Raw genomic sequence first — 19,609 nt, forward strand, 5'->3', positions numbered from 1 at the left:
ACTGCATGAGATCACATCAGACAATGCTGGTCTCACGCTAGGGCTGGGCCATGAATCCAATTTTGAAAATGATCAAGCAAAAATATCGAGGTATTCAGTCAAAAATATTGTGATACAGCATTTGATTTTGTCCGTATCACCCAGCCCTACAGCAGGTATAATGAGATGAATTGAGATGAGGTAGGATGAGATAATGGGCTCTATCTTCCGACAGGCGCTATCCCCTAATAGCGCTTGCGCACCTGTTTGCGCGTGCCTTAAGGCACGGAAGATAGCATTCCGCCTTGCGCCGTCCGCCAGGTGTTCTGCCGAGTTTTTCTCCCCCGCCGAGCAGCAAAAAAAAGCATCCCCACCTCACGGGAGCTACTTGTAATGATCTATACAGAAATGTAACTGTTTAAAAATGATATAATTGTCTGGTAGATGTGACCTCCCTGATTTCTAAGTTAAAACAGCCCCGAAATATGTTGGGGATGCAATTCTCGGCCGGGATGCAGAAAGGTTCACGGCACGTGTCGCAAGCGCAAATTAGAGCCGTGCCAATTCTGCCAAAAATCATCTGCGCCCCAAAATGCCTGCGCAAACGGGATTTGGGCGGTCTTAACTACCAGAATTATTCACAGGCGTGACCAGGCAAGGCTGGGCATTACGTCAATCAAAACCAATCAGATTCCCGCCTCGCAATGCCTGTTTGCGCTAGGCTGCCTCACCGAGGCATGCAATATGCTGTAATTCTCTCCATGCGTAATAGTGTACTCACTCGTGCGAGGACAGAGGGAGCTTATTGACAGATCGTCTGTGGTGCCAACGACCCTTCGGGTTATGGAGGTAAATAGCCTATGTCCATTGTCCAACAAGTTTTCTCAATTCATTTCCCTCTTTGCAATGTGATAAAAGTTTCTCAGTGAGTTATAGTTGATTGCCTCACTGAATTATCTGCTAATACCCAATTTTAGCAGCATAATTTGATGTCTAGGCTGTGCGTAATGACATCTCCAAAAGGAACTCTACTTTGCACTGCCCTGCACTAGACGGAGATTACGGGTGCACTCCGAGAGCGCGAGGTATTTGCGCGTAAGAGGTCCTTTTCTAAGCTCTTAGCGCAAAGTAATTGTGCGCTGCTGACGATAGCATAATGCCATCTATCACCACATTTTATCGCTGAAACGCCTGCTTTGGCTTGTGGCAGCCAATGCCCAGTACAATTATCAAACGCATGTGCTTGTGTCCGCCCCCAATTTGCATTGAGCGCGGCGTTAAACGAGCACAAATGCTAAATTAGTGCTTTTGGCAAGATAGAGCCCGATGTCTCTACAGCTTCCTGTGGAGGGGAATGAAGGGTGCAGCACGTTAAAGCAGAGGTGCCTCTGTGTGTCCGTGCCAAAGACGAGGAGGCTGCCAGCCCAGCGTGTGTGTGTGTGTGTGTGACCCACAAAGGTTACATAACGCTCTGCTCGTTCTGCACATGCCCAGTAGAGCGCTGCTCTCCATCGCCAAGCTGACCAATCACAATCCAGGCTGCACGGAGGCAGTCATCTCTCCTCTCAGACAAACACACACTCTGTCTTCCCTCCTCATCTCCCATCATCTCCCAGTCTCTCAGATGGTGTGCGGTCACTCAGATGCTGTGCGGTCACTCCGCGTCACCGCAACGCAAACACTCCCCCACACTCCATACTGAGCTGCCATTAGCTCCGGTACCTCACAGAACACCTGTCAACATAGGCCCAGTGGAAGATCACACAATCCTCTCTCTCTGATTAGGTTGCAACGATGCAGAGGAGCCATATTGTGCTGTACCAAGATGTCTACTCTACAGTGTTCAAAGAATGACTAATTACTGGATGTGATTCTTAACACATAAAGCCATCTCACTGAAATGAAATGGCTTTAAATTATCAATCCCCCCCCCCAAAAAAAATCCCCTCCTTAAGCTGTTATTGTGTGATTTTTAAGTGGTAGGGGGGAATGCAAGGTGCACCACCAAAAAGAGTGTTTTAACATCTTATGTTATGTTAATAATAATAATAATAATAATACATTTATCTTATATAGCGCTTTTCTAGATACTCAAAGTCGCTTTACAGAAACACACAAATTAAGTACTTTAATTAAATAATGTTCAGTTCCTTCAGCAATCCCAACCCCCATCCTTGAGTCCCTTTTCATCAAGTTGCTGGTGTAGCACCACTGGCTCCTACTGGCCCTAGGGCTCATGTCCACCATAGGCTGTAAAAGGTTTAAGACCCAGGCCTTGGCCACATAGTTACTAATATTTACGTAACCTAGGTCAGTGCAGGTTTTACCACATATAGGATGGTACAAATCCATCGAATCAGTCCAGTACTGTAGGTATTTTCAAAGTCGTGTTAGCACACAAAAGCATGGGAGCAAACTCGGCACTGACCCCATTCTTGCTGAGTTGTTAGTACATGTAGGATCAGACTGTCTCTCTCTCTCTCTCTCTCTCTGTCTCTCGCTGTTGCTCTCTACCTCGTACGCCCCCTCTGACAGGTGAACAGCTGTTTCGTTGTTCTCTTCATGTTTCTGCATTCCTGGGATGGGTAGCCTTCCTACCCATCCTACACACACGCACACACACACACACACACACACACACACACACACACACCCACCCACACACACACACATGTAGGTGTGTATTTTGCATGTACTGCACATCAACATTCAAACAGACACACATGCAGCCCACACCTCCGGCCCCTCCCCCTGACACCCCCGCAGCCTGGACAGAGCTGGCCCCTCCCCCTGACACCCCAGCACCCCGCAGCCTGGACAGAGCTGGCCCCTCCCCCTGACACCCGAGCACCCCGCAGCCTGGACAGAGCTGGCTGTCTCTGGCCAGCGCAGCCCCAAGAAGAAGAAGAAGAAGCCCCCTTTGTGCTCCAGACAGAGATGGAGCGCCCATGGGAGCGTGACAAAGACAATCCCTCATCAGCCCACCATGACACACGAGGATCCGTCGTCGCCAGAGGAGAAGAAGAATACATTAGACGAGAAGTCGGCTTCTTCATTCTCCATTGTTTTTCTTTTGGCTGCATTTAGGGTGTTGTTTGGCCCTCTCCTGGCCACCCGATGAATGACACTCTTGTTTCAGCAGTAAGACAGTAGTGAGGAAGGCCATGACGGTGGTTCTCCACTGATCACTACTTAACACGTTCACTGCCAATGACGTGTTAATACGTCAAAAAAAATCCAACGGTTGACTGCCAATGACGTGTTAATACGTCAAAAAAATGATTTTTTTTTTTTGACCGTGGGATGTGCATCTAACCCTTTTACATCTCTTATATAAATATTGGAGCCACCGAACGTGTACAACCCATTCCACCGACCCACTAAGTGGCGACAGTGCTCTCCCAGACTAGAAAAAGCAGCCAAAACTGCAGGGGAACGCGCGATGAAACCATTCTCATACTGTAGAATGGATTGGCGAAAACGCTTTCGCTTTCACGCTGATTGCTGGCGGTGAGGGATTGCAAATTTGCATAATATATTACGGGTGGAACACACTTTGAAACACGCAGCATAAATAAGACCAGAATCGCAAAAGCTTCATCAAAGCTCTCAACCGAAACGAGCGAGCCCATCCAGACTTGCACAGCGGCCGCCAGCAGACAGGAGCAGCAGCAAAGCAGTGAGCCTGGTGACGCGAGGTTACAGCAGCAGAAACGAGCTTGTGACACGCCCGCTGCAGCCAAGAAGAACACACACGGAGGGAGGAGTTTGAAGGAGAGGGGTGTTTCCTGCTGTTATGGAGGAAATTACTGTTCAAAACTATTGTTTAGATGTCTGACGTCTTACTGATGCCAAAAATGAATGGTTAAAGTGACTGTTCTATCGAATTTCACAAAAAGCCATTTATCTCAGAATAAATTTTCAGACGCTGAAACCATGCTGTATTCAAGTGCTAATGCCTACATAACTGCTAACTCTACAAACTAACTCTTTTAGACAGAGAAAGCACACATTCTATTAGTTCTTTTTAGATATTTTGTGTTCACAAAATCTTAGCAGAAAAGAATCCTCAGGTCTTGAAAGATGAGCCAGAATCCTCAAAAAAACCCTCTGGCAGAACCTACCTACAGTAAAAAAAAAAAAACAGCTGGCAGTGAATGTGTTAATATGTATATTTCTATGTCAGATGTCTGAGCAGAGAGATCATTCCGGCGTGGCGTAGGGGTATTTTACTCCACAGCTTCAGGGGTGTTCATACTGTAAAACATGCACGAAACTGTATTCTTTTCATACACTGTAGTTTATGGTTATGGTTGTTGTTCGACCTGCCTTCAGGAGCCTCCGACCCACCTGAAGGAATTCCATTGGAAACGACTTCTCGTCCGTTTCACGCCTGCTAGGCGGAACCAGAGCCGTGTATATAGAAGAGTCGTGACATCTCCATTCACTCCAATGGACCAGTTTTTTTACTCTCAAGAGTTCCAGGAAGTAAGGTTCTGGATTAAGCAGCACTGTCGAGTTGCAGCAAAATGGACAGTTTGTGTTGTACCTTTTTTTTTTAGAATCAAATTGTATATTATCAGCTTTATTTTAGCATTCAAAAGTAGCGCGAGATCCCTTCCACGCATTTTGGTCCTCCGCTGACGCCACTCTCTCTCAAAATTGCTCTGGGTGGAACTACTCTGCGGGGAAATCACGTCAAGCGCAGAAACCTTGTGACGGCCGATGACGGCTCAATTGGAAATGACTGTGACTCCTCCTGTGACTAGTGCTGCTTGCAGTGTGTTGTGGTTTCTCAGTTGTCCTGTTTTCCTTTCAGTCTGAAGCCGCTGGACATTGAGTTCATGAAGAGGCTCCATGACAAAGTCAACGTCATCCCTCTCATCGCCAAGGCAGACACGCTCACCCCCGAGGAGTGCCAGCTGTTTAAAAAACAGGTGTGTGTGTCTCATTGCTTCGCTGAGAGGCGGGGCTATTATAATATGTACCCATCCAAACATGGTGGCAATAAAAAATAAAATAAATAAATAAAATAAAAATAAATAAACTTGACTTGGCAGGGGTGGTACGTTATTGGAAAATCCTTACCAGTGCTAGTGGAATTCTATAGAAGCTAGTTGTGTGTGCTACACCTAATTTAATTTGTTCCCTCTATTCCTCAGATTATGAAGGAGATTCAGGAACACAAGATTAAGATTTACGAGTTCCCCGACACAGAGGACGACGAGGACAGCAAGCTCATCCGCAAGATCAAGGTAGTGGAGCAGACGGCATCGCTAGTTATGGACGACGAAGCAATCACACACGTTATGATCGATCTCCCTGAGGAGGAGAGAGGACAAACAGCTAAAAGTCTGTGTGTCCGTTGGTCAATATCTGTCCCCTGAAGCAGCCTATGTCCCATTTACCCATGCCGGCCTGTCCCATTACATAACTGACTATCAATACTAGCTACAAGCACATCTGAATAACCTTCCTCCTGGTAACTGTCATCAGTGGTGACTATCTGCCCCAGAAAATGTTGCAAATCTGATTTGCTGATAAAGTCATTAATCATCATTATCTTGATTGGTTTCCCAAATCTGATTTGGGAGTGTGTCCGCACTGCCACAAATCTGATTCTCAAGTCGGATCTGTGTGTCCAGACCTAAACAGCCTATCTGCATGGGTTGCTATGGTAACGACGTGGGCATCAGTAAATACGTACGTGGGTGACGTGGTTTTCCTACGCAGAAGCATTTGATGACGAGTTGCGAGTGACGTTCAAATCAGATTTGGGGGATCTGCGCGCCCGCACTGAAGACACATCAGTCGAAAGCAGATTGGAAACTACCTCCATATGTGGTTTGGGACAAGTGACATAAATCAGACTAAAATCAATCTGGATAAAGTCATTAACTCATTGAGTGCCAAGGACGGACATGTTCGTCATTTCAAATAGTAACGTAGAGTGCCAAGGACGGACATGTTCGTCAATTGCGTTTTTTGACGGTGGGGCGTCGATCAAAGCCTTCTGCCTCTGATGTACAAATATTATAGCTATTGGATGTGTCTAACCTATTTTACAGAACCCTTAGGTGGCGACAGTGCTCTCCACATAACAGAAAGGCAAGGAAAAAACAAAGAAGAAGTCGTTATGGAAACGGAAATCGCATCGCATCCGTATGCATCGATATGCTGAAGCACGTTACTGCAGCTGTGCCTGCAGCAGCCAATCTGCTCCCACAATTGAGCCGGACAGCACATCCGCACATCCACACCGTGGAGTTGTTATTATTCTCAACTGGAAGCATCGTTGCCGGTGACAAACACACGCGGAACGCTGTAAAAAAGCAGGATGTCGATGTCCCTTCACTGTGCGCACAGCAAACTCAGCAGAGAGCCACCACAGACAGGAGGAGGAGTGTGCAGTTGAGGCGAGGCGGGGCGGGGCGGGGGGGGGGGGGGGGGGGGGCACGCAGAGCAGCGCGCAACACCCAGACAGACCCAGGCAGCAGGACAGGATTGACAAACGCAAGCCAGAATATCCGATGCCCACCAGCAGCAAATCAAGACCAGCAAGAAGCTGCAACCAGCAGCGCACGCAGGGGCCAGCGCTGCTGGTTGTAGCTAAAAAATATTATTCTGCCAAACAGAATTCCCTGGCCTTCACTGTTTTATTGAAGGAAATTATTTTTGAGGTGTGACTACATTAGAAAAGATTAGCTTCAGAGTCAGTGATGTGCTTGAAATGTTTAATTTCACAAAAGGCCAATTATCTCAGTTTCTAGAAAAAAATTGCTGTTTTTGGATGAATCAAGCTATCTTCTCCGGCTCATAACTAAAGAACGGAAAATGGGATCAATAAACTTTTTTTTGCAGATGATAGAATAGAGTCTCATCGTTCTTTGTGCATGTTCAGTGTTTACATAGTAATATCACACAATATTCTGTGGGCCTCGAGAAATCACTGAAAACGCTCTGAAACTCTGGCACTGGGAGCATCCGTTCTCCAAAAGTGGCTGGCACTCAATGAGTTAATAGGTCACTAAAGTTCACAAATCAGATTTGGCCTCCTAGTCTGAAATTGATCTGCACACTTATTTAGCCTGAATGTCTCTTGAATGACTCTTGTCGGTGTGTCTGGGCTAACCTTGGCAGATAGTTCTGCCTCTTTGCCATGTTGGGTAGTAATGGAATACATGTAATTTTACATTACATGAAAACATTAACTGCCCCAATTAACTAATGCCTATGTTGACAATTTTCTCCACAGTCACTGACTGATTTACACGATTAAAATAAATTTGACGTTTAACGCAACCCTGACATCTGAATCCCTTAGTCAGATGATCTTAAAGGGGAGATTTGTACTGTCTGTAAAACTGCGTCCTGTCTCTTCAGCCTAAATCACAAAGTGGGTCTGCAGTAGAAAAGCCTGCGTCATACCTACTAATAGAGACGCTGTAGCCCAAATTAGGTTGTGGTGTCATATCATTGGTCACTGGTGGGACTACTTCTTCTCCACACAGGAAGAGATGAGTCAAAACTTCCAAGTGAAATCCAAAGTGCCTCCTAAACAGCAGTGAGCAGCACTCCATCCAGAGAAAGCTGGACTCATCCTAAACAGCAGTGAGCAGCACTCCATCCAGAGATCCTAAACAGCAGTGAGCAGCACTCCATCCAGAGAAAGCTGGACTCAACCACATTAGCTCTTTTACCTGTCTCGTCCCTTCGCTACCTTGGACATAAAGCATCACATGATCACATCTCGCTGCCATTCGGAGACACCCAGCATGCAGAGTTACCTAGTGTAGCTTTAATTAGAGCAAAGTGATAATTAGTGTAAGCATAATAACCCAGTTATAACAGTGAGGCCGGGCACAGTTCTTTGAGGTATTCCAAATCAAATGTCATTGAAAAGCGCTATATAAAATGAATGAATTATTATTTTTATTATTATTATTATTATTAATAATAGTATTATTATTAATAAAAGGTAGAGGAACTGGTCACCAGAATATAAATGCTGACATTGTGCATTTCTCCAATCCACGGATACGTAGAATATCACATTTCTGAACCAAAGGTACATCGCATATCATGTTTCTAGATACGTGTAACAATGTTATACACGTCATAGAGTCTGCTATTGAAATAGCACGGTGGGACCATCTTATTGTACCACGTAAAAGAATTGCATGTGTGTTTTCCCGATCCAGGAGAAGATGCCGCTGGCGGTGGTCGGCAGCAACGTGGTGATCGAGGTGAACGGCAGGAAGGTCCGAGGTCGGCAGTACCCGTGGGGCGTGGCAGAAGGTAGGTTCACCCAGGTCCAGAGCCAGCATTCCAAACGGAAGGACAGGGTTTCCATGATATGGCCAAGCTGCAAAGGCTGTATTGGGAAATTAATGGTAAAGAAGTTTGGACACATTAGTTCTCCAGGAAAACATTTGTGACTTCATACTGTACGTTGTTGTTGTTGTGCACCATGGTCAGACAATGACAGTTGTGAGCCGGAGGCTGACGCATGTCGGTGTTTGGAGGTTGATGTTGAGGACCGTCATTGTAACGTCTCGACAGTAATGGATGGAGCATGATATTCCTGAGAGTGTGGGACACGGTGCATGTTCTCCAAGAAGATCCCCCCTTTCATCAGCTGATGATGTCATAACTGCCGGATAATATAACACCTTGTCAAAATGTCCCTCTGTTGTCAATGGGTTGAAAATGTCATAAAGGGATCCACCATATTGGATTTCTCTTTTTCTTTTTTCGCCGATATCCAATATGCCGATATTCTAACTATTTTGGCCGATTGCCGATGCAGATATATGCCCACATTTGTTTCCACCTAATGTCAGAGAACATCAAGTCTCTCCTGTAGTGGATTAACACATTATTATTCCTACTCTTATCGTGATGATAGCCCACTGGTAGATGCAGACATGAATACAATTATTTTCAATATGTACACGTTCACTCGGCAAAAAAACGTGTCAACGTGTCCGCCAGATCTGTCTCCCGGCCAAATGGAATAAATTCGGGTCAAATATTAGATCTGTGTTTATTGATCTTATTTAGTTTAGTTTATTAAGTTCATTTGTCAGGGACCATGTGGAAAAGAACATTGATCTCATAGAGACAAGATGCTCTGCACCAGATTATAGCAATTTGCTAATTTCCCTCTGCAGTCCCAGGGCGAGTTGCCATGAAATACAGCACAAATAATACAACAATACAATAAAATACAAAGTACATTTTGTAGTATAAAATATATCTACACATAATTCATACATATCACCACATGTATCCAATTGGCTAATTGATAGCAGGCTATATAGCCTATATTCTCAAGATTGCCATAAATATACGTGCATCCCTAATAAAAACCTGTTAAACAGTTTTTTTTACATTTTGATAATTTCTTGTTATTTGGCAGTTATTACCTCATCACCTACACCCACCCTCCTTCCCCCCCAACACACACACACACCCTCCAGGTAGTGTGTGTCCGACCTCAACACACACACACACCCTCCAGGTAGTGTGTGTCCGACACCGACAGGGATTCTGGAAAAGGAGGACAGACAGTGTTTGATGGGTTATGTTGAAGTAGTCATCAGAGAGTGACTCCTGGATTGTCACCTTCTTTAGCCGCAATGAATTGTTGTTGTTGGTGTTTTCATTTGTTTTTAAAAGACAATATACAGCATATAATCTCTATATAAAAAAAACATATCTTTGTTACTCTGTGGTTGACCGTTAGCCTTTCACGTTTTCATTCTTTCTTTTTTCTCTTTTTTCCTTTTTTCCTTTCTGTCTGTTCTTTTCCATGACTGACAGAGGGCGTTTTTGGTAAACCAAACCATCTTTGACCTTTTCAGACCTCATCTACACCGCCCTCCTCCCGCTCCCTCAGAGAATCCTCCACCATCCTGTCCTCTCCACCTTTCTGTTGCTGTGCTGTCTCATCTTTAGCCTGATGGTCAAACCCATGCTCTATCAGACTTGGGCTAAAAACGGACTAGAATAGAATAGAATCAAATACTTAATGCCAAGTTGGTAGATTGTCCTGTTGGGTCAATATGCCTGTTTGAGACACCAAAATCATCCACGTGTCCCCCAGTAGATGGCTCTGGCGCTCCATGCTAACAACACAGCATACACTATGCTTAGTGATAGTAGGCTCCATGCTAACACAGCATACACGATGTTGAGTGATAGTAGCTCCATGCTAACACTTTAGCGTACACTGTTTAGTGATAGTAGCTCCATGCTAACAACACAGCATACACTATGTTGAGTGATAGTAGCTCCATGCCAACACTTTAGCATACACTATGTTGAGTGATAGTAGGCTCCATGCTAACACAGCATACACGATGTTGAGTGATAGTAGCTCCATGCTAACACTTTAGCGTACACTGTTTAGTGATAGTAGCTCCATGCTAACAACACAGCATACACTATGTTGAGTGATAGTAGCTCCATGCCAACACTTTAGCATACACTATGTTGAGTGATAGTAGCTCCATGCTAACACTTTAGCATACACTATGTTTAGTGATACTAGCTCCATGCTAACAACACAGCATACACTATGCTTAGTGATAGTAGGCTCCATGCTAAGTTGCTAACATTACATTACATTACGTCATTTGGCAGACGCTTTTATCCAACGCGACTTACAATAACACATTTTTGTCAGCAATAGAGCAATCAACTATGGAGCACAGTTTATGACAACTACAAATTCTGAAGGAACAGTGGTACGAGTTTAGTTTAGGTTAGTAGTTTGTTTTTGTTTGTTTTTTAGAAAGAGAGAGAAAGAAGTTAGATCAATAAGGGCCCAGATGGAGCCTGAAAAGGTGAGTCTTTAGTCTTTTCCGAAAGATCGGCAGTGATTCAGCAGTCCTGACTGAAGGTGGAAGCTCGTTCCACCATTGGGGTGGGGCTAACAACACAGCATACACTATGTTGAGTGATAGTAGCTCCATGCTAACAACACAGCATACACTATGCTTAGTGATAGTAGGCTCCATGCTAAGTTGCTAGCAATACAGCATACACTATGTTGAGTGATAGTAGCTCCATGCTAACACTTTAGCATAGACTATGTTTAGTGATAGTAGGCTACATGCTAACACTTTAGCATACACTATGTTGAGTGATAGTAGGCTCCATGCTAACACTTAAGCATACACTATGTTGAGTGATAGTAAGCTCCATGACCAAGAGCAGACCAATGCGAGACCATTTTCAAGACCATGACTCTAATGATCCGTCTTGATGAAGGTTACTTGAGTGTTTTTCTCTTCCCATTTGTTTTGCAAAGAAACTCTTTGTGGTCATAACGCAAATCGTACGACTGATGAAGGATGACATCATTGCAGGAACTGCTCTGTTCTCCCATGCCTTGTGTCCTAGTGTTGTCTTCCTTGGTGCGTGAGGGGACTGGTTTCAGTGGTAAAACCTTCAAACTGCAAAGTTATTGGTTGCAATTGAAGGGAGAATTTTTACACCCAATCACAGTAAAAAAAAAACTTAAGGCAGGTAAAGATGTCACTGCAGTTGTAGTCTCAACCGGTCTTGAAATAAAATCCAAATTCCGGCTTGACCGAGGGAGGGCGAGTCCGAGACGAGTCCCAGACCATCAAAATGTCGAGAGCGCTCTCGGGTACTAGAACACTACTCTTAGGGACACATGATTTTGGTGTTTATATACAGCTAAGTTGACAAATGGGACAATCTCTCACAAACTTGGTGTATTCATTTAAGGCGTGCTTAAATATTCTCCTTCAAACATTGCAGAATTTGAAATCCCACCATGCCGGGTGTTCCCAGCAGGTTTACGCCTTTCACACCTGAAGTAGTTTGGTATTTCTGAGCTATTTTGTTTTCTTTTGTTTGTTTGTTTGTTTGTTTGTTTTGTCCCAGGTCTGATGCCCTAAATAGTCATGGAGAAAATTAGAGGCCGTTTGGTGCTGATGCTACTGCTGCAATAGAAACATCACTTCCTAACCTGTGGTTCCCTTCTTTGCTCCTATGATATCACATGGAGTAGCACCATGTAGTCCTTAGGGCTGTCACTTTTTATTCGAAATTCGAATTTAACTTCGAATGTGGGGGAGGGGGGGGCATGTTCGAATGTAATTGACCTGTTAGAATTATTAATTTTTTTTAATAAAAAAAAAAAAAAAAAGTTTTCTAACTTAGCATCGATGCTAGCGGGACTTACCCAGCTATCGTCATTGTCTGCTTACTGCTGCTTGCTGGTAATGTTAATCCCATGTCAGAAAAAGTCTCCAGATTTGTCGCGTTAGTCTCTTCTGAGAAATATTGTCTCCAGGAGGGTCTGAAAAGTTGTCTCGAGTTGGATGCAGCCAAGTTTGTGAGGCAGTGTTGTGACTGTGAGCGTCCAAGCGAACACAGCAGCGGAGAGGAGCTGACTGACTGGACCATGAGGACAGCTGAGGATTTTTTTTTTTTATTCTTTTAATATTTTATATTATATTATATATATTTATACGATGTAACCGGCTGGCGTGGACTGCATAATCGGGCACGTCGGGCCGATGCCCGGTGGCCTGGCCTGCTAATTTGTTTTTTTGTTTTTTATCAACCAAAATTAACCAATGTTCGAATATATTCGAACATTTTGCGGGCAATTAAAGTTTGTTCGAACTTTATTTTGGGAAAAAGTGACAGCTCTAGTCCTAGCCCTGCTTTACCACACGCGCTTCAGCTCACTGACTCTTCTGCTGGAGTTGAATCGGTTGTGTTGGGTGCGGGCTGAGAACCAGTGTGCAGGCCTAGCAGTATCACTGGACCAAGGACTGGGATCCACCCCTTCTAACTCATTGCTTATAGGGTCATGAGCAGTTTATGACAAGTGATTGTTTTGTGTGTGTAAGAAGATACATTGTATCTTGTTTAAGTTATCATCAAGTTAACATGTGGCTTGGCATCATGAGATCTGGCTCTGCAGCGTACATGAATCTTGATTTGGGAGGAGGAGAGTAAACACACACACACACACACACACACACACACATGTTTCAAATCAAAGGCTCTTGACTCATAAAACCAATGCAGTTCATCATCATGGCCTAAATAAACATTACCAGTAGATTAAGCGCTCAAGGCTCAAAACACCTGATGGACAGAGATGCTTTTCCAATCACATCCATGTCACATTGATTGACAAATAGAACTGAAATGGCATGGATTAAACAATTATGATCCATTTTGACTCATATGCATCGGGTATTTTCTGCCATCCCTCTACAAATATGGTTTGTACCGTAATGCTGTTAGTTACTACCCCTGTTGTTTCCTATGACCCCACGTAGCCCCTCTCCTTGTCCCCTCATTGACACTAGCGCCCCCAAATGGTCATCCATAGACCCTCATATAACACGCCCTCCTACACACTTCCCCCTACAAGCCCACTTCTCCTTAGCCAGTCAGCTTGGACAGATGCAGGTTATGCTGTTGATCCGGGCCAAATCTGGGCCAAACGAGGGACGATTCTGGGTCAGAACCAGGCCAACTCTGAGCTATAAAAACCCAGCTGCTCCAGACCCAGATTTTGCCCCCGCTGTGGGAGTCGACCAGTAACTGAAAAACCGTACCCCCTCCCCTCCCGTCAGAGCTCCCCCTTCAGCTAGAAGAGGCAGGAGTTCAATGGCTGGCTTGGGATGCCAAGGGGCGGGACTCCTTAAGTTTCGTCAATGGTAAGGTGTCCTCCTTATTCGCTCCCCTTGATGTTGATTGGCCACCGTTGGGGCGGAGGCCAACCAATAAGGAGCATTGTTTTTGACGAGGTAGAAGGGCAGAGATCTTCCTACGACACCGACCGCACAACATCCTTCTCAGCAGCAGTTTATCTGCGGCCCTTTTCCAGAATCCCATCTGACCGTGTAACCATGTCTTTGATGTTGAGATGAAAGCTCACAGTCACCTAACCGTCCCAGTGTGGAGTCACACCTCTCTGTTTGCTGCTGTGTGACCCCGAGCTGTCACTCCCTCTAACCGTCTGGCTTGTATAGGTTTAAACAGCGGAAGAAGGCTGTGGTCAGATAGGACGCTTTTCCTCCTGCTCAAACACAAAGCTCGTTAGTATCAGCGATAGGAGTGTTACATTATTCTGATTCTTGTTACGCAACAGAAGTTCACTAGCATTTCTAATTAGAGTTGGTGATAGCTCCGTTTGCTAATGAAGAAGAGGAGTCCATTTTGAAATTTCTTCGCTGACATTAACCTAACGCACAGTACAGAGAGAGGAGAGGGAGACTTTCCAAAAAGTGTCCTATATGATCACATCTTTCTGACTTTTCCTCAATTTTCCTTGTGTTTTTCTTTATACTTAACTGTGCAACATACTACTCTTGTACTCTTTGCTGTTACTTTATACCTTATACCTGAAAAAGCCCTCTGTGTGTCCCCCCCCCCTCCCCCCCCCATGTATACTTTTCCCAACCAAGTTTAGATGAAACCACGCCCCGAACTCATTTGATTGGTCGGCGCAACTACTTCTTCCTGAACACGTGTGAGAATTCGTTAAGATTAGGGTTAGGGGGTGAAAAAAGTTCAGCTCAGGTTGTGCTTGGGCTCGTGGCCTAATGTGTCACATGCTTGCCTTCCAATCTGACGACCGGGGTTCGATTCCCGGTCAAAACACCAAAAAATGTAACAAGCATTTTTCTGATTTTAAAACATTAGGGTTAGGCAAGTACAACAATTTGGTTATGGTATGGCTAAGGTGGTCATGGTTAAATAAGAAAACCCTAACCCTAATCTTAACCACATCTTTTTTTACTTGCCGCACGTTTTCAGGAAGAAGCAAGCGCTTGCGGCGACCAATCAAATGAGTTCGGGGCGTGGTTTCATCTAAACCTGGTTGGGAAAAGTATACATGCAAATAATGAAATGTATGTGCTGTGATGTGATATCATATGATGTGTGTCTGTATGCGTTTGTACTGTGAGCTCTCCATAGAGATTAATTCAGCATTAACTATTTCTCATATCCGTGTGCTGTTTTGTTTGTTTGCCATCAGGTTTGTTTGAGTTGTAAATAATATCCAGTTGTGTTGGTCTTACTCACCCAAAACACAAGTAACACGTCCATCTCTGTCTGAATAGATAACACGCCAGAGATAAACCGCCATTTACCCAAAGTCCCAAAGGCTGCCCTGATACAGTAGTACATGCAGCAATAGCATCTATAAGATCATTACAAACATCTGTAGAACCTTTTAGTGCAGTTCAGCTGTAGACCGGATATGGGATTACTATGATGTGTGATTCTAATATCTGTGTTTGTCTCTCTCTCTATCTATCTATCCTGTCTCTCCTCTCTTACGTTTATGTTTCAGTGGAGAACGGGGAGCACTGCGACTTCACCGTGCTACGAAACATGCTCATAAGGTGAGGCATGCATGCAGTTTTCCTTATGTCACGGAATCCAACCCTATTGATTCACTCGCTTCCACTAAGCTCTCACCCCTTTTGGCTTGTTTCAGGTTCGCACAGAGATGAGGGGTTAGATCAAATGTTCCAATTGAAGGGCGTCCGGGTAGTGTAGCGGTCGATTCCCTGCCTACCAGCACGAGGGTCGCAGGTTCACGCCCCCGTGTTACCTCCGGCTTGGTCGGGCGTCCGTACGGGCACGATTGGCTGTGTCTGCGGGTGGGAAGCCGGAATGAGGGTATGTGTCCTGGTCGCTGCACTACGAGCGCCTCCTCTGGTCGGCGCCTGTTCGGGGCGGAAGGGAACTGGTGGGAATAGCGTGATCCTCCCACGTGCTACGTCCTGCCGGTGAAGCTCCCCGCTGTCGGGTGATAAGGAAGCGGCTGGCAACGCACATGTCGCAGAGGAAGCGTGGTGCTAGTCTACGGCTCTCCCCAGATCGGCAGAGGGGGTGGGGCAGCGACCGGGGCAGCAGGGGGAATCGGCCAAGTACAATTGGGGAGAAAATGAGGGGGAAATCGGAAAGAAAAAAAAAAAAATCAAATTGAATCTCTTCTCCGTCCCTTCCGTACCCCTCTCCCGCTCCTCTCTTATTTGTCCCTCCTCTTCTGCAGGACCCATATGCAGGACCTAAAGGACGTCACCAATAACGTCCATTATGAGAACTACCGCAGTAGGAAACTGGCCGCAGTCACCTGCAACGGAGTGGACAATTCCAAGTCCAAGGGACAGCTCACCAAGTAGGTTCATGTACAGACACCAAAGACTGTGTCATGATCATGATGCCACAGCGCCCCTCTGTGGTCATGTTTTTAGGTGGCCTTCAGCTCAACATGTAACTAACTTTGCAGTCTGAGCCATCTTAACATTATGTGCTGTATCACTGCAGCGTTTAATTTGTATATTGGGATATTTATTTCATTGAGGGAAAAGGACTGAAAAAAATATTTTAGTAAACATTTGCTTTTGGCCTTGGCCCTGCCCTAAAAATGACTTAATTCCAGGCCTGCTTGCAATTTGGAATTGGAATTGACCTTTGACCTTTGGTCAACAGGAGTCCCCTAGCCCAGATGGAGGAGGAGCGGAGGGAGCACGTGATGAAGATGAAGAAGATGGAGACAGAAATGGAACAAGTATTTGAAATGAAGGTCAAAGAGAAGAAGCAGAAACTGAAGGACTCTGAGGCTGAGGTGGGTCTGGGTGTGACGAGATGAAGACTGATGTACTGTTTGACCAATGTGGGTTTTGCAAGGCTGATACGATTTTTGTCTCCAAGCTGCCAATAGCCAACAATTTCTCCCAATAGTCCATCTTAAGTTTGACCATATTTGTGCCCAAATCCCCTAAGTATTCAACCTTTCTTCCAGGATTGTATTATTATAAGAGCAGTAAAGCTTCTGAAACAGAATCACAGGCCACTAAAACTCTACTGAATTAATAATTAGGAAAACATAATTTGTATTATTATTAATAATAATAAACACATCTTCATGACGCATCTGCCCTCAGTTGGAGCGACGTCACGAGCAGATGAAGCGGAACCTTGAGGCTCAGTACAAAGAGCTGGAGGAGAAGAGGCGAGTGTTCGAGGATGACAAGGCCAACTGGGAGGCCCAGCAGAGAATCCTGGAGCAGCAGAAACTGGACGCATCCAAGTCAGTAACACACAAATGCATGCGCGCACACACACACACACACACACACCCGATTGGTTGGTTGATAATTTGCCAATGTGGCTGATTGGTTGATTTGAGGGGGGAAAGGCAGTCAGTCAAAGTCCAATCAGTGCTCCTTTAGGAGAAAAACATATTTATTTAAAAGAAGTTAAGGCTTAAAGTTCAAATGTATCTTAAGGCATTTTCGTATCTATTAGTAACGTTCAGTAACCTGTGATCTTTAGAACTTACCCTTTATTACCTAGTAATATTTTCCCCATGTTACTCCTTGTTCCTGACAGAATCCATCATGTGTATCAAGTCTTTGAAATGTCAGACATATGCTTGCATAAGCTTTTGCTAAGTTTTTGTGTATTTGCGTGATAAAATATTTGATCATGCTAGTTGAGATGGTTATAATGCACTCAATGTGTTCATGACACCTTATTATGAGACAAACTAGATAAAGTGTGGTAACAGGATAGATATGATACTGAAGTCTTTCCCTTCACTCCTTCCTCACACAGAACCATGGAGAAGAACAAGAAGAAGGGGAAAATCTTTTGAAGAGATATGAGCCGCTCCTTCGCTTTTAGAAGACCACAAACTCCTTTTTCTCTCAGTCCCCCTCTGAAGTTCACAGCATCTATGACCGTCAAAACACACACGCACGCGGGCACACACACACACACACACTTACACACGCATATACGTATTATTGTAACACTCAACACATTCCATGACATATACATTCCCGTTATATGGTACTTTAACATACAGCACGTGTGACATGGGGTCATGCCATTCAAGTTAGACGCACACACAGACACGCTCTCTGCAGAGCGTGTGTCCAAACCATTTTTTTTTTTTTTTTTTCTTGGGGAATTTGCATGCGTTTTGTGAAATGACCTTCCTGTTTCCTGACAACGAGGAAAAGCCCGAGTTCCTCCGAGCTACAGTATGGAGTTACAACATGGCAGGGACCATGCATAGCCATTTTCTACACTCATAGTAGACGTATCGTATGTTCTCTAGATGTTCTGTAGATCTACAGGTAGACGTACTATTCCTCTCCTCTGCGCTCTTTCTTTTTTCCTCCTGTCCAAATCACACATTTAACGCAATAAAGACATAAAAACATGAGTGTACGACTACGTACACGCATTAACAACAACACCCAATGGCGAAAACCCCGCACATATGGACGCCTTGAGGCGGCGCGTGACGAGAGGGCGGAGTGTATGTGAATGAAGGTGTGTGAGTCAGGTGGGAGTTCTCACTAAAACAAAAGGAGTGTGTGTGATGAGGTGGGAAGATGGTAACAAGCTAAGTGGAGATGGTCAAAGGCTACAGGGTTTCTGATTGTGTGCGTGTATGTGTGAGCATGTGTGTGCGCGTGTGTGTATGTGAGAGAGAGAGAGAGAGACCAGAATGTGTGTATAAGCGAACCCTGTGTTTGAGGTCATAGATATATTGCCTGTTAATGTATTCAGAACCTTCATACCAATTTGTACTAAACAGAAGACCGACATAAGAGATAAACAGTGTCACAGTAACCATAACATTGTCTGTTTAATTGCAACATAATTTTTTCTTTCCCTAAGTTACCAGAAAAATGACCATTTTCCTATTTGACTACGGTAGGCTAGATGATGACGTTATGCAAAAGCCGCATGGGTGTCTATAGCTTTGGCTGCTGTGATTACAATGTTTTATATTGTGATAGAAGTGGTGGGTGTTGTCAAAGCCCTTAAACCTGAGGAATACACCAAGTATTTGATAGACTGTCCCATTGGTGATAGTAGCTTCATGCTAACACTTTAGCATACACTATGTTGAGTGATAGTAGGCTCCATGCTAACACTTTAGCATAGACTATGTTGAGTGATAGTATAGGCTCCATGCTAACACTTTAGGATACACTATGTTGAGTGATAGTAGTAGGCTCCATGCTAACACTTTAGCATACACTATGTTGAGTGATAGTAGGCGCCATGCTAACACTTTAGCATACACTATGTTGAGTGATAGTAGGCTCCATGCTAACACTTTAGCATACACTATGTTGAGTCATAGTATAGGCTCATGCTAACACTTTAGCATACACTATGTTGAGTGATAATAGGCTCCATGCTAACACTTTAGCATACACTATGTTGAGTGATACTGTAGTAGGCTCCATGCTAACACTTTAGCATACACTATGTTGAGTGATAGTATAGACTCCATGCTAACACTTTAGCATACACTATGTTGAGTGATAGTATAGGCTCCATGCTAACACTTAAGCATACAATATGTTGAGTGGTAGTAGTAGGCTCGATGCTAACATTTTAGCATACACTATGTTGAGTCATAGTAGGCTCCATGCTAACACTTTAGCATACACTATGTTGAGTGATAGTATAGACTCCATGCTAACACTTAAGCATACAATATGTTGAGTGGTAGTAGTAGGCTCGATGCTAACACTTTAGCATACACTATGTTGAGTGATAGTAGGACTAGGCTCCATGCTAA

The 19,609-nt window shown here is 44.4% G+C and overlaps 1 protein-coding gene and 1 pseudogene across 2 annotated transcripts in view; one reads left to right on the plus strand and one right to left on the minus strand.

The window, feature by feature from the left end:
* Positions 1–2,412, minus strand: part of LOC310792499 (septin-7-like) — a 21,481-nt pseudogene extending 19,069 nt beyond the window's left edge. The window contains exon 1 of the transcript XR_014553945.1: positions 2,408–2,412. The product of XR_014553945.1 is annotated as a septin-7-like (transcript). The remainder of the gene's footprint in view (positions 1–2,407) is intronic.
* A 553-nt stretch (positions 2,413–2,965) lies between these two features.
* On the plus strand, positions 2,966–18,612 carry LOC310792500 (septin-7-like; the record flags this gene model as incomplete). The annotated part of the gene is made up of 9 exons (XM_083654176.1): positions 2,966–3,021; positions 4,799–4,916; positions 5,142–5,234; positions 8,181–8,277; positions 15,341–15,392; positions 16,049–16,174; positions 16,489–16,624; positions 16,944–17,089; positions 17,617–18,612. The coding sequence occupies 9 exons, from the start codon at positions 2,966–2,968 to the stop codon at positions 17,654–17,656; spliced, it is 864 nt and encodes a 287-aa protein (XP_083510302.1). The 3' UTR covers positions 17,657–18,612.
* Positions 18,613–19,609: the final 997 nt, after the last annotated feature.

This window comes from Poromitra crassiceps, assembly GCF_964638095.1.
Source record: "Poromitra crassiceps genome assembly, chromosome: 18".
NCBI lineage: Eukaryota > Metazoa > Chordata > Actinopteri > Beryciformes > Melamphaidae > Poromitra > Poromitra crassiceps.